At 48.7% G+C, this 16,257-nt stretch overlaps 1 protein-coding gene across 1 annotated transcript in view; it reads left to right on the top strand.

Moving 5' to 3' along the window:
- pepd (peptidase D) overlaps window positions 1-11,829 on the top strand; it is a 108,729-nt gene extending 96,900 nt beyond the window's left edge. Inside the window, exons 10-11 of the mRNA XM_087995687.1 lie at window positions 10,433-10,501; window positions 11,724-11,829. Coding sequence (XP_087851813.1) covers window positions 10,433-10,501; window positions 11,724-11,805 — 151 coding nt within the window. The 3' untranslated portion in view covers window positions 11,806-11,829. The remainder of the gene's footprint in view (window positions 1-10,432; window positions 10,502-11,723) is intronic.
- Window positions 11,830-16,257: the final 4,428 nt, after the last annotated feature.

Raw genomic sequence — 16,257 nt, 5'->3', positions numbered from 1 at the left:
AGCATAGTGACGGAGCGGACTCTGGAGCTGTGTACAGAGGAACCCCGATTATCTGAAGGACAAGGGCGGGGAGTATTTTGTTCAGTTAATCAAATTCCAGATAACAGAGTTTAGCCAAGCATCGGGACCTTGTGATCTTGCCGGATAAGCGAGGTTCCTCTATATGTTCCAAAGCTGAGAGTTCAATGTTAGCACAGGCTGAGTGGTGAATACTGTCTTCTATCCTGTATCAGTCTGATATTTGCTGTCTGGGCCAGTGTTACTCACTAATGGAAGAGTTTTTCTGTGTTCCTGTACAGCCTGTCCCAGCAATGGAGTATAACAGTTTGCACCCAGCAACAGGCTGATATTTAACCTTGTACAACCAGGCAACGGTGGGGGGGAAAAGGAAAGAGGAGGAGAATGTTGGTCATGTCACTGTAGATCGATCATCTCAAGCCAGACTGGGCAAGGACTGCAGGTTTCTTTCCATCCAAGATTTTAATGATCTAGGTGGGGTTTTAGGAAAATCCAGCAGCTCTCTGAGCACAGGCACTCATTTTCCAGTTTTACTTAAAATTCAATTAGTGATTGAGTCTTCATATCCCATCAATCTCTGGTTCCCAGGTCCATAAAAGAATGTCCAAATATCATGTTATGTCAGGAAGCACAGCAGGCACATTCTCATAGCATTGACCCACCAGCAGGGAGGAGAGAAATGCTCACACAAATCCTACATTGGTTGAAGAAATAATATTAGAACATAGAACAGTACAGCACAGAACAGGCCCTTCAGCCCACAATGTTGTGCCGACCACTGATCCCATGTATGCACCCTCAAATTTCTGTGACCATATGCATGTCCAGCAGTCTCTTAAATGTCCCCAATGACCTTGCTTCCACAACTGCTGCTGGCAACGCATTCCATGCTCTCTCAACTCTCTGTGTAAAGAACCCGCCTCTGACATCCCCTCTATACTTTCCTCCAACCAGCTTAAAACTATGACCCCTTGTGTTAGCCATTTCTGCCCTGGGAAATAGTCTCTGGCTATCGACTCTATCTATGCCTCTCATTATCTTGTATACCTCAATTAGGTCCCCTCTCCTCCTCCTTTTCTCCAATGATAAAAGTCCGAGCTCAGTCAACCTCTCCTCATAAGATAAGCCCTCCAGACTAGGCAGCATCCTGGTAAACCTATTGACTTAGATATTGGGAGAACTACCCTCAATAGGGTACAAGGATAATAAACCTCAGGATGTAGGTTTGCTTGCTGAGCTGGAAGGTTTGTTTTGAGATATTTTGTCTCCATACTGGGTAACATCATCAGTGAGCCCCCGGTGAAGCCCTGGTGGTATGACCCGCCTCGATTTGTGTTTAGGTTTCCTTGGGTTGGTGATGTCATCTCCTGTATTTTCTCAGAGGGTGGTAAATGGGGTCCAAGTTGATGTGTGTGTTAATAGCTAGGATGTTACCTGGCATGGTGACAAAATGTCTGAAAACAAACCTTCCAGCTCAGCGAGCCAACCTACATCCAGAACCTCAACCTGAGCTACAAACCTTCTCTAAACTCAAACCTGAGTTTGTTGTCCATCCTTGTGATGGTGCAAAGTTTTCTGGGATGAGGTGACAGTCTGGGCCGTGTTCCTCTGGTCTCTGAGTGGGGACTGACATGTTAGACTCTGAACAGAAAGTGGCATCACTTCACCAAAACACTGAGATTGGAGTTCTCCCTGACAGAGATTCCAAAATGTTTGTAACCAACAAAGTGCAGTGAAAGTCAGTATGCACAGCAAGATTTCACACGCAGCAATGTGTTACTGACCAGATTGTCTGCTTTTGTGACTTTGCCTGAGGGTGAATATTGTTCAGGTGCAGCAGGGAGATCAGTCCTTTCTCCTCTCAGAGAGTGCGACAGGGTCTTGGTGCTGAACTCTGTGGTGGAAACCGGAGCCTCTGACAGCTGCAGAGAGTGGCTTTTAGTGGAATTGTTATCCACCCTGTCACTTACACATGTCCTTGCCGTAAGTCAATGACTAATGGTGTGTAAAAGTGAGCAGATGAATGAATCTCATGAAAGCTGAAAAAAGCTGCAGTTTCCCAGCATGAGAAAGTAACTAATGACCTCTCGAGCACGTTGCTGTCAGATATTAATTTTGGAAGCATGTTGCTTTCATACATTCACTCGGTAGTTTAGCTGCTGAGTGGTGCATTAAGGTGGTTCAGCACTTACTGCATTCTCTGTGATCTAAATTCCCACAACCAATTCATAAACTATTTTATTTCTAACCCTTCCACATACATGAGCTACTGCTGTACCATGTATAGACCACCCTCTTGTGGTCACTTTGTGGTATTGCTGTGTCTTCAAACCTCGAGACACCATTGACTTTCTGCAGCCTACCCCAGAAATGGAGATGGATGGCAGTGGCAGATAGAGTGGCGGGTTCTCGTGTCGATATGTCGTACCGTGTCCCAGGGCGAATCACTGCACATCTGCAAGGTCGCAATAAATCGAGAAGATGCTGCAATCACTCAGCAAGTCAGGCAGCCTCAGCACAGGAACAGAAATGGTGAAAGTTTGAGATCTGTGGCCTTTTGAGATTGAATAATGAGCATTTAGAAAGGGAGGATAGGACAGTAGATTGAGAGGCCGCCATTCGGCCCTTTGTGCCTACTGTACCATTCAAGGCTGATCCTCCAGTTCAGTCCCCTGTTCCCACTTTCTGTCCATCCCATTTGAATCCTTTATTCCTAAGAACATAGAATAATACAGCGCAGTACAGGCCCTTCGGCCCTCGATGTTGCGCCGTTCCAATCCCACCTAATCTACACTAGCCCACTATCCTCCATATGCCTATCCAAGAAGTATATCCAACTCAAAAACATTCAATGTTTTGGCCTGTACAGTTTCCTGTTGCAGGGAATTCCGTAGGCTCATCACTCTGGAATGGTTTACCTCTTTTTGTTTTTTGATTGTGACCTTTAGATTGGGGATTCCCCAGTCAACAAGAATATGTGACTATAATTCCAAGTGGCGCCATCCAAGTCAGTCCCACCATCCCAGGAATCGGTCTTTGTTGCACTCCCCCCATCGCCAGAATGTGCTTCCTCAAATAAGGAGATGAAAACTGGAGACAGTGCCCCAGCTATGGTCTCCCCAAGGCCGTCTCAGTTGCTCCTGGGCTTGTATTTTCTCACGATGAAGGCCAACATAGCGTTAAGTATCCTCCCTGCCTGCCTGCTGCACCCACACACTTGGATTCAGGGACTGGTGTACAAGGATGTCCAGGTCTCTCAGCACCTCTCCTTGTCCCAATCTATCAACATTCCGATAATAGTCAACTTTGCTGTTGTTGTTGCTCCCAAAGTAGATAACCTCACATGGTACCTAGGTACCAATACTTTGTGTTTCACGGAATTGAAATGGTAAAAGAATAGAGTAGTATGGGAATACAAAGTTGTAAAGCCCAAAATGAGAATGAAACGTGTCTATAAAGTACTCAGATTATAGCCCTCTGAGTCCCTTTCCAACATGAGTCTGTGCACACTGGATGTGGAACACAACGTCTCTCTGCCTCCATGTGCTGGCCCCTGTCAGGGACTCCCTCTACTCCTTCGCCCAGGCCCTCGACTCGCTCTGCTCCGGGACAGGGCCCTCCCCCCTCCAGGACAGGGCCCTCGACTCTCCCCTCACCTCACTCCGGGACAGGGCCCTCGACTCGCTCCCCTCCCCCCTCCCCGCTCCGGGACAGGGCCCTCGACTCGCTCCCCTCCCCCCTCCCCGCTCCGGGACAGGGCCCTCGACTCGCTCCCCTCCCCCCTCCCCGCTCCGGGACAGGGCCCTCGACTCGCTCCCCTCCCCGCTCCAGGACAGGGCCCTCGACTCACTCTGCTCCCCTGGGGTGGAGGAGTCCAGAACTAGAGGGCGTAGGTTTAGGGTGAGAGGGGAAAGATATAAAAGAGACCTAATGGGGAACCTTTTCACACAGAGAGTGGTATGTGTAAGGAACGAGCTGCCAGAGGGAGTGCTGGAGGCTGGTACAATATCAGCATTTAAGATGCAGGAAGTGTTTAGAGGGATATGTGCCAAATGTTGGCAAATTGGATTAGATTATTTTCGGGTATCTGGTCAGCATGGACGAATTGGACTGAAGGGTCTGTTTCGTGCTGTACATCTCTGTGACTCTATGGCTGTATCTGTCACCCACTTACTTAACTTGTCCAAGTTGCCTGCAGCGTCTCTGTGTCCTCCTCCTCAGTTCACCCTTGCACCCAGCATTGTATTCTCTGGAGATGTGGAGATATGGCCTGTTGTTTCTGTGTCTCAATCATTAATATACTTTGTGAATAGCTGGGGTCCAAACACTGATCCTCCCACCACTGGTTGCTGCCTGCTACATGGGAAAAACAACTGTTATACTATCTTTAATCTAACGTGGTCTAAAGAAGTTGCCAGATTACAAAGCTGTTTTAGTTTAACAATGTTGCTCATAATTGTCCTCCATTTTGCTGCACAGCAAAATCTCTCACAGTATCTACTGTGTCAAGAATTTCAAAGATTCAAAACCCTCCTCAGAAATTTGAAGGGCGGAAGGGCCTGTTCCTGGGCTGTAAATTTTCTTTATTCTTTGTAAATTCCTCACCTTGGCCATACCCCTCACCCTCACGATGCGCTGCCCTCCACTCCCTCTGCTCCAACCCCAACCTCACCATCAAGCCAGCAGATAAAGGGGGCGCAATGGTAGTCTGGCGCACTGACCTCTACACCGCTGAAGCCAAACGCCAACTCGAGGACACCTTCTACTGCCTGCTTGACCATGACCCCACCCCCCATCACCAAACCATCATCTCCCAGAAAATACAGAACCTCATCACCTCAGATCTCCCACCCACAACTTCCAACCTCATAGTCCGGGAACCCCGCACTGCCCGGTTCTACCTCCTTCCCAAGATCCACAAGCCTGACCACCCTGGCCGACCCATTGTCTCAGCATGCTCCTGCCCCACTGAACTCATCTCTACCTACCTCGACACTGTCCTATCCCCCTAGTCCAGGAACTCCCCACATACGTTCGAAACACCACCCACGCCCTCCACCTCCTCCAAGACTTCCGTTTCCCTGGCCCCCAATGCCTCATCTTCACCATGGATATCCAATCCCTTTACACCTCCATCCACCATGAACAGGGCCTCCAAGCCCTCCGTTTTTTCCTCTCCAGACGTCCCCAACAGTACCCTTCCACCGACACTCGCATTCGTTTGGCCGAACTGGTCCTCACCCTTAACAATTTCTCCTTCGAATCCTCCCACTTCCTCCAGACCAAAGGAGTAGCCATGGGCACACGTATGGGCCCCAGCTATGCCTGTCTCTTTGTTGGCTACGTAGAGCAGTTGATCTTCCGTAATTACACCGGCACCACTCCCCACCTCTTCCTCCGCTACATTGATGACTGCATTGGCGCCATCTCGTGCTCCCGCGAGGAGGTTGAGCAATTCATCAACTTCACCAAAACATTCCACCCTGACCTTAAATTTACCTGGACCATCTCTGACACCTCCCTCCCCTTCCTGGACCTCTCCATCTCCATTAGTGACGACTGACTTGACACTGACAGTTTTTACAAACCCACCGACTCCCACAGCTACCTGGATTACACCTCTTCCCACCCTACCTCCTGCAAAAATGCCATCCCGTATTCCCAATTCCTCCGCCTCCACCGTATCTGCTCCCAGGAGGACCAGTTCCACCACAGAACACACCAGATGGCCTCCTTCTTTCGAGACCGCAATTTCCCTTCCCACATGGTTAAAGATGCCCTCCAACGCATCTCGTCCACGTCCCGCACCTCAGACCTCATCCCTCCAACCGTAACAAGGACAGAACACCCCTGGTGCTCACCTTCCACCCTACCAACCTTCGCATAAACCAAATCATCTGCCGACATTTCCGCCATCTCCAAAAAGACCCCACCATCAGGGATATATTTCCCTCCCCATCCCTTTCCGCCTTCCGCAAAGACCGTTCCCTCCGTGACTACCTGGTCAGGTCCACGCCCCCCTACAACCCACCCTCCCATTTTGGCACCTTCCCCTGCCACCGTAGGAACTGTAAAACCTGTGCCCACACCTCCTCCCTCACCTCTATCCAAGGCCCTAGAAGAGCCTTCCACATCCATCAAAGTTTTACCTGCACATCCACTAATATCATTTATTGTATCCGTTGCTCCCGATGTGGTCTCCTCTACATTGGGGAGACTGGGCGCCTCCTAGCAGAGCGCTTTAGGGAACATCTCTGGGACACCCGCACCAATCAACCACACCGCCCCGTGGCCCAACTTTTCAACTCCCCCTCCCACTCTGCCGAGGACATGGAGGTCCTGGGCCTCCTTCACCACCGCTCCCTCACCACCAGACGCCTGGAGGAAGAACGCCTCATCTTCTGCCTCGGAACACTTCAACCCCAGGGCATCAATGTGGACTTCAACAGTTTCCTCATTTCCCCTTCCCCCACCTCACCCCAATTCCAAACTTCCAGCTCAGCACCGTCCCTGTGACTTGGCCTAGCTGCCTATCTTCCTTTCCACCTATCCACACCCCCTTCCCCCTGGGCACCCCGCACCCCCCCACCCCCCCACCCCCACCCCCACCCCACTCACCTATTGTAATCTATGCTACTTTCTCCCCACCCCCACCCTCCTCTCATTTATCTCTCCAGCCTTTAGGCACTCTGACTCTTTCCTGATGAAGGGCTTTTGCCCGAAACGTTGATTTCCCTGTTCCTCGGATGCTGCCTGAACTGCTGGGCTTTTTCAGCACCACTCTAATTCAGAATCTGGTTTCCAGCATCTGCAGTCATTGTTTTTACCAGGTCCATCCTCCCGAAGCATAGACCTCTGGTTCCAGATCTCCAGCTCAGCCTGGGAAAACATCCTTCCTGCATCTAGCCTGTACAGCTCAGTAACAATTGTGAAACTTCAGTGAGATCACCTCACCCTTCAAACAGCCGCGAATAGAGACTCAGTCACCTCCAGCTCTCCTCCTAAAGCAATCTTGCTGTCTCAAAGCCAGGACAACCGGGAGAGAGGGGTTCCCATTGAGAGTCCGAGACAGTTTATCTCCACCCCTCGCCTTGTACTGATCTCACCAAAGAGTGCCCAGTCCCACCCATCCTCCTCCCTCTCAACACAAACTGAAATGCTGCAGATGCTGGAAATCCAAAGTAAAACAGGAAGGGATGGAAATACTCAGCAGGTCAGCAGCATCCTAGATGCTTGTTTTCTGGAATATCTACATTCAGTCTGCAAGCAGCCAATGGGGAACTTCAAACCAGCGTCTACAGGAAAACAACACATACGGACCAAATATTGAACTACAGAAGCAATCATCCCAACATCCACAAATGAAGCTGCATCAGAACATATTTCCAACGAGCCACCACACACTGCAGCACAGAGGAACTACGCAGAGCAGAGAAATATCACCTCAACAGTGTATTCAAAAAGAATGGCTACCCAATGACCACAGTCCGGTGATTTCTCAGCAACAAACCCAAACAAGCAGGCAAAACCCATCCAGAAACCCTTGGCATCATGGTAGCCCACAAACCCACCAACACACTAAAACAGCAGCTAATGAATTTGAAAGACTCTATACAGACAAGCAAAACTAATGTCATTTACAAAATACCATACAAGGACTGTAACAAACACTACATTGGACAAACAGGGAGAAAACTAGCCACCAGGATACATGAACATCAACTAGCCACAAAAAGACATGACCCACTCTCACTAGTATCCTTACATACAGATGAGGAAGGACACCACTTTGACTGGGACAACACATCCCTCCTAGGACAAGCCAAACAGAGACACACATGAGAATTCCTAGAAGCATGGCATTCCAATCGGAACTCTATCAACAAACACATTGACTTGGATTGCATTTACCACCCCCGAGAAAAAGAAAAGGAAATGACATCACCATAGGAAATGATGTCACCACAGGAAATGGCATCACCAACTCAAGGAAACCCAAACATATAAGTAGAAAGTGGACTATAGCACCAGAGGCTTACTGATGATGTTACCGAGTATGGTGACAAAATGTCTGAAAACGAACCTTCCAGCTCAGTGAGCCAACCTACATCCAGTTCTCAATGGGGTTTAGAAGGATGAGGGTGGGCTTTGATTGAAGCTTAAAGAATATGGAGAGGCCTGGGTAATGTGGACATGGAGAAATTATTCCCACTAGTAGGAGAGACTGAGTGAAGGGACAATCATTTAGAACTGAAATGAGGAGGGGTTTACTCAGCTAGAGGGTGGTGACTCTTTGGAACTCATTGCCGAAGAGGATTCTGGAGGCCAAGTTATTAGGCATATTTAAAACACAGAGAGGGAGGGGCTCCTAACAGGTAAGGGTTATGGCAAGAAGGTAGAAGAATGGGATTGAGAAATATATGCACCATGATGGAGCAGATTCAGTGGACAGAATGGCCTCATTCTGCCGTTAGATCTTACGGCTGTATGGTTGAAATGTAGCTTTGAGTGTGTATGAGTGAATCTCCTTGTGGGCCCATCTGATGATCTCTACCTGGTTTCTGGTGCAACTGTAACATAGTCAGGGTTATTTAGTAAATGTTGGTCATTAACACAACCACATCCAGTACAGTTCAGAGGTTTGTAGGCACAGCCGATGGAGCATAGTTGGCACACAGTCCTCAAAGGGCCTTGTTGTTTCATACAGTCTGGATGTACAGTCATTACACCAGCACTGAAACTGCCAAACACATTACCGGTTTGGATGGTAGGCAGAACGTCCTGTTGGCTTGATGGCCGCGTCGGGTGCAGTTGCTGTAAGATTAGATTAGATTACTTAGAGTGTGGAAACAGGCCCTTCGGCCCAACAAGACCACACTAACCCTCTGAAGAGCAACCCACCCGAACCCATTCCCCTACATTTACTCCTTCACCTAACACTACGGGCAATTTAGCATAGCTAATTCATCTACCCTGCACATTTTTGGACTGTGGGAGGAAAGTGGAGTACCTGGAGCAAACCCACGCAGACACGGGGAGAATGTGCAAACTCCACACAGTCAGTCGCCTGAGGCGGGAATTGAACCCGGGTCTCTGGCGCTGTGAGGCAGCAGTGCTAACCACTGTGCTACCATGCCACCCATAAGGTAACAGTGTAAGTCAGCTCACTCCATCTGTTCAAATTTTTAAGAGACCGTCCCATTCCAGGGCGGTGTGGGCATCTTTCAGAACCAAAAGTGATAATAAGATCCTTTTTGATTTTATGCAGCACAGAGTGAGTGATCATTTGATCAGGGCAGCCATTACACTGTTGGACAGTTTTGATATATCCTATCTCAGTATCAAGCTCACACTATCAGCAGATCATTAGGGTCCTCTTTGAAGTTACTGGTAAGTTCTTTTTAGATTAGATTCCCCACAGTATGGAAACAGGCCTTTTGGCCCAGCAAATCCACACCGACCGTCCAAACAGTAACCCACCCAGACCCATTCCTCTACCCTATATTTCCCTCTGACTAATGCACCTAACAATACAGGCAATTTAGCATGGCCAATTCACCTGACCTGCACATCTTTTGGACTGTGGGAGGAAGCCAGAGCACCCAGAGGAAACCCACACAGACACTGGGAATTGTGCAAACTCCACACAGACAGTCACCCGTGGTGGAAATCGAACCCGGGTCCCTGGCATTGTGACGCTGCAGTGCTAACCACTGAGCCACTGTGCTGCCCAAATCTTGTATCATATGGAGCTGCACAAATCCTAAGGCCTACCTTGACCAGTGAACGTGGGCTTTCAGTAATTTCCAGTCTAGACCTTGTGGGCAGATTTCAATGTTGGCACATTGAGGAAAGGGCACTGCTTTGCAAAGCTGTATTCCAGCACAGGATGGAGTTTCCTGGTTAGGAGTCATTCCATAGAAGGCATGATTCTCATGGTAACTGATGAAAGTTGTGAGAGCTGGACCGAGAGATGGTTCCATGACCATGTCCTCTATTCCATTGGTGCTATCCAGCCTTCTCGCTCATCTGGAACAAACTTTGTTTCTTTGTTCTTTGGCTTTTGTCTGATAAAATCTTCTGGTATCTCTCCTGCAGCACCATTCCCAAATACTATCACACACTGAGCCTGTGGCTCCTGACCCACCTCCAATTGGCACAGCACTGCTGCCATTTCAACGCTCTGGTGAAGGTAGCTGCTTCTGCTTCTCCATAGCTGATCCCAAACCCACTGAAGATCTCTGACATGGACTGTTTTTATTCTAAACCACTTGTATCCCACAGCAGGTAGACAACTCCTGTTTGCAATTGTATAGTTCTGGGAAAGACAGTCAAAGGGGGAGTGGGGGGGGCAGGGGGAGTGTTTCTGTGGGAGTTTTAATGATCATGAATTGTGTATTTTGTTTTCCTGCAGTCTGTTCGAACACTATTGCTACACTCGAGGAGGGATGCGTCACACTTCGTACACATGTATATGTGGCAGGTAAGACTCTGCCTGAGATCCTACATTACTTGGAAAGTTCCTCAGAGTCTGCTGGAGGGCGGGAGTCAAGGCATCACTGTGCTGTTAGATAGTGGGCACTGTGCTCCGATAGGATCTACTCAAATCTCAGTGCTTCTGAAATATAACTTTTTAGTTCCAACAACTTTGCGGTTGGATATCTTTTGGATTTTTTTAATTTACATGGGCTGGTGTAACTGCCCAGGTAATTTATTACCTGTCCCTAGTTGCCCCTTGAGGAGCTGCCTCCTTGAACCGCTGCAGTCCATGTGCTGCAGGTTGACCCACAATGCCCTTAGGGAGAGAATTCCAGGATTTTGACCAAGCGACAGTGAAGGAACGGAGATATATTTCCAAGTCAGGATGGTGCATGGCTTGGAGGGGAAACTTGCAGGGGGTGGTGTTCCCATGTATCTACTGCCCCCTTATCCTTCGAGATGGAAGTGGTTGTGGGTTTGGAAGGTGCTGTCTGAGGATCTTTGTTCACTGCCTCCTGCCCATTGGCTGGTCTAGAGAACTCTGGATTCTTGGTGATCCCAGTTCCCAAAAAAGTCCAACAATAATTAACACGTACTTTAAGTTGACAACAGGTCTCACTGTCTTCTTTCAGTCGGGTAAAATCCCTGACACCAACACTATTCTGAGACTAAGATTAAATGATATATCCCCATTTCATGGGACTTTTCAGATATTCCTTTATACAGAAAATCGCCTCCAGGTGGCTGTGTGTGACAGCCCAGCGGGACAATTCTCAGGAACAGTTTTGTGTCATGTGGCTATCTCTCAGTGAAAACAGACTAAATTAACATTTGGCCAATTTTCCATGTACTTTTCCACTTTATTTTGTTGTCATGTCCAGTTAGCCCTTGTTAATTAACCTTTAATGGTCTGGTTTGATGATATCATTTTTAATCCTACCACTACGCCAGTGATATCTAAATCCTATGAATGGGTTAAAAATAACCAGGTGGCCTACTTATTGCTAAAGAGCTGTTTGTGGGAGCTTGCTGTGCATACATTGCCTGTTATACTTCCTCGTTATGGTAGTGACTATGCTTTAAGAATACTAAACTGGTTGCAAGAGCTTTGAGACATCCAAAGGTTCTTCAAGTGCCTGTGTAAATACAGACTTGCTTCACCTACTGAACTGTAATAGGAGAGCAGTCAGTCCTCTGCTGCAGATCATTGTATTTTTATGTTTCAGTGGGGTCAATTCTGCTGTCCTACATTATGGACATGCTGGAGCTCCAAATGAAAAGACCATTCGGGATGGAGACATGTGGTAAGAGCTGTTTAATTCCTTATTCTTTCCCCTCGACTCTGCACTTGTATCGCAAAGCTGTAACCTCTCCCTCGGTGTGGATGGGCTCAGCAACAGTAGCCTTTGCAAATGTTGTCCAAAAGGTGGTGTCCCAAAGACAAACCCTATATTTCCCTCTCTTGACAGGGGTATGCATGCTTAGGAAGAGGATCAGAAGTTGGTTTATACTTAAACCTTCCATCACTGGACCCCCACTCAAACCAGAACACTCCAAAAGAGTCTGTGATGGAGCTGAGACTTGCCCAACCTCTAAATCAATGCTTGATTCTTTCACCCTCTATTTTTAATAACAAACTTTCCTCACACATCTCTTTCAGGCCCTCTGTCTTCCTCCACACACCTTAAACCTATGCCCCCTTATATTTGACATTTCCTTGCTTGGAAAGAGACTCTGACTATCTCCCCCATCCGTGCCTCTCATAAATTTATACACTTCTATCAGCATGACCCTCAGCCTCCAACGCTCTAGTGAAAAGCGATCCAAGTTTGTCCAAGCTCCCCTAATAGCTAATAGACTCCAATCCAGGCAACATCCTGGTAAACCTCTTTCATACCGTCTCCAAGGCCTCCACATCCTACAGTGTGGGGACTGCTCCAAATGTGGCCTAACTAGTGTTGTGGCTGTGTAAAACGTGACTTGCTAAGTTTTGTACTCAGTGCCCCGACTGTTCACTGCCTTTGCCACCTGATCCACTTGTGTTACCGCTTTTAGGGAGCTAAGGATTTAGAATCTTGGAAACAAGCTCTTTGGTGCGACATGCCTTGCCGATCAAGTTTCCCAAGCTAAACTCGACCCAGCTGCCTGCGTTTGGCCCCTATCCCCTTAGGCCTTGACTATTCACCCAAGATCCTTCTGTACATCATACCCCTGAGGGGCCTGCCCTTTACAGTATGTTTTCTTGTTGCATTTGACCTCCCAAAATGCATCACCTCACACTTCTCTGGACTAAACTCCATCTGCCATTTCTACATCTGTCTTTAATTGGTCTATATCCTTCTGGATCCTTTGACAACTTTCCTCGCTGTCCACAATCCACCATTTTTGTGTTGTCTGTAAACTTACTAATCAGGCCACTACATTTTCATTCAAATCATTTATATAAATTACAAACAACAGAGGTCCCAGCACTGATCTTATGGAAGGCCAATGGTCACTGATCTCCAGTCAGAAAAGCACCCATCCACAACTACCCTCTGTTTTCTATGACCAAGCCAATTTTGTATTCCCAACTCACCATGGATCCCATGAGTTTATCTTTCAAATTTCTAGATTGGCTATCATCCTCCAAGCGATATGAATCATTTGTGAAGGAGTCAGTTGTTTTCTGGTAGTCTTCACTGCCTCGGCTAAACCTTCTTTAGTCTGTAATGGAGTTTCTTTGTGAACTGAAATAGGAGATGAAGACTTTAATTACATCAAGGTATGTTGTAGTTTGTTCTGCAAGAGCTTGCCTGTTGAGAGTGGCATTGATACTGCTGCTGTCATGGATGACGAAACACTGACCTGGCCCTGGTCTGGGTTCTTGTTGGCATTGATACTGCTGCTGTCATGAATGACGAAACACTGACCTGGCCCTGGTCTGGGTTCTTGTTGGCATTGATACTGCTGCTGTCATGAATGACGAAACACTGACCTGGCCCTGGTCTGGGTTCTTGTTGGCATTGATACTGCTGCTGTCATGAATGACGAAACACTGACCTGGCCCTGGTCTGGGTTCTTGTTGAGACCTCCCACAATCCAGTAGCTGTTGACCTTCCCGATTACACAGGCTGGGCCAGGGCCCCTCCACATCTTCCTGAGAGTTTGGTAACGTTAAGGCTTTTCCATCGTCTGGGTACTCAGACGATGGATGACTGAAATATTTCTTTACTTCCCACCTTTTCCTGCTGTTATGCCGATGTCGTTTCTCCGATGCTTTGTGCCATGTACAGTGCCGTGGATGTTCTTCCTCACTTGTTAGCTTTCCTGGTTCAAGGTTTGGTACTGAGACCGTCCCTTCAGGTCTGTTACTAGCTGGCCCCTATCACCATCCAGTTTCATACCTTGTATTTCCCCAGTTCAATGTTTAGATCACTGGGTCAGCCACTTGGCTTCCAACCTCATAGTCGGGGAACCCCGCACTGCCTGGTTCTACCTCCTTCCCAAGATCCACAAGCCTGACCACCCTGGCCGACCCATTGTCTCAACATGCTCCTGCCCCACTGAACTCATCTCTACCTACCTCGACACTGTCCTATCCCCCCTAGTCCAGGAACTCCCCACATATGTTCGAGACACCACCCATGCCCTCCACCTCCTCCAAGACTTCCGTTTCCCCGGCCCCCAACGCCTCATCTTCACCATGGATATCCAATCCCTCTACACCTCCATCCGCCATGACCAGGGCCTCCAAGCCCTCCGTTTTTTCCTCTCCAGATGTCCCCAAAAGTACCCTTCCACCGACACTCTCATTCGTTTGGCCGAACTGGTCCTCACCCTTAACAATTTCTCCTTCGAATCCTCCCACTTCCTCCAGACCAAAGGAGTAGCCATGGGCACACGTATGGGCCCCAGCTATGCCTGTCTCTTTGTTGGCTACGTAGAGCAGTTGATCTTCCGTAATTACACCGGCACCACTCCCCACCTCTTCCTCCGCTACATTGATGACTGCATTGGCGCCACCTCGTGCTCCCACGAGGAGGTTGAGCAATTCAACAACTTCACCAACACATTCCACCCTGACCTTAAATTTACCTGGACCATCTCTGACACCTCCCTCCCCTTCCTGGACCTCTCCATCTCCATTAATGACGACCGACTTGACACTGACATTTTTTACAAACCCACCGACTCCCACAGCTACCTGGATTACACCTCTTCCCACCCTACCTCCTGCAAAAATGCCATCTCGTATTCCCAATTCCTCCGCCTCCGCCGTATCTGCTCCCAGGAGGACCAGTTCCACCACAGAACACACCAGATGGCCTCCTCCTTTAGAGACCGCAATTTCCCTTCCCACGTGGTTAAAGATGCCCTCCAACGCATCTTGTCCACATCTCCGCCCTCAGACCCCACCCCTCCAACTGTAACAAGGACAGAACGCCCCTGGTGCTCACCTTCCACCCTACCAATCTTCGCATAAACCAAATCATCCGTCCACATTTCTGCCACCTCCAAAAAGACCCCACCACCAGGGATATATTTCCCTCCCCACCCCTCTCCACCTTCCGCAAAGACCGTTCCCTCCGTGACTACCTGGTCAGGTCCACGCACCCCCCCCCCCCCACAACCCATCCTCCCATCCTGGCACTTTCCCCTGCCACCGCAGGAACTGTAAAACCTGTGCCCACACCACCTCCCTCACCTCTATCCAAGGCTCCTTCCACATCCATCAAAGTTTTACCTGCACATCCACTAATATCATTTATTGTATCCGTTGCTCCCGATCCGGTCTCCTCTACATTGGGGAGACTGGGCGCCTCCTAGCAGAGCGCTTTAGGGAACACCTCCGGGACACCCGCACCAATCAACCAAACCGCCCCGTGGCCCAACATTTCAACTCCCCCTCCCACTCTGCCGAGGACATGGAGGTCCTGGGCCTCCTTCACCGCCGCTCCCTCACCACCAGATGCCTGGAGGAAGAACGCCTCATCTTCCGCCTCGGAACACTTCAACCCCAGGGCATCAATGTGGACTTCAACAGTTTCCTCATTTCCCCTTCCCCCCCACCTCACCCTAGTTCTAAACTTCCAGCTCAGCACTGTCCCCTTGACTTGTCCGGACTTGTCCGACCTGCCTATCTCCTTTTCCACCTATCCACTCCACCCTCTCCTCCCTGACCTATCACCTTCATCCCCTCCCCCCCCTCACCCATTGTACTCTATGCTACTTTCTCCCCACCCCCACCCTCCTCTAGCTTATCTCTCCACGCTCCAGGCTCTCTGCCTTTATTCCTGATGAAGGGCTTTTGCCCGAAACGTCGATTTCGAAGCTCCTTGGATGCTGCCTGAACTGCTGTGCTCTTCCAGCACCACTGACCCAGAATCTGGTTTCCAGCGTCTGCAGTCATTGTTTTTACCTACTTGGTTTCCTGTCACCAGTTTATAGGTCTCATCACTGCTACTGTCACGCTGTCGTACTGCGCGATCTAAATTCTTCAAATCATTGCAACAGGCTTTATTAAAAATAACTATACACAGACGTGGATAAGAGAGGATAATTTACACGGAGCCCAGAGCTCCAATTCCATTTGAGCTGTTTTTCTGTGACCCAACTCCTCATGCTCAATAACTATAGGAACTAACTTTTACCACTGTAGAAGTTGGTCCATCCTCTCTCCCTTTAGGAATGACTGAACATTGTAATGGCATGGTTTAATTGGTAATGCATGCACAAACATCAACTCCCTCTACCACCAATGCTCAGTAGCAGTAGAGT

This window comes from Chiloscyllium plagiosum, unplaced genomic scaffold (assembly GCF_037043375.1).
Source record: "Chiloscyllium plagiosum isolate Xiang-an unplaced genomic scaffold, Cpla_swu_hap1 HiC_scaffold_17, whole genome shotgun sequence".
NCBI classification, from domain to species: Eukaryota; Metazoa; Chordata; class Chondrichthyes; order Orectolobiformes; family Hemiscylliidae; genus Chiloscyllium; species Chiloscyllium plagiosum.
Note: the sequence above shows the minus strand (reverse complement) of the source record. Positions and strands in the feature narration are given on the sequence as shown.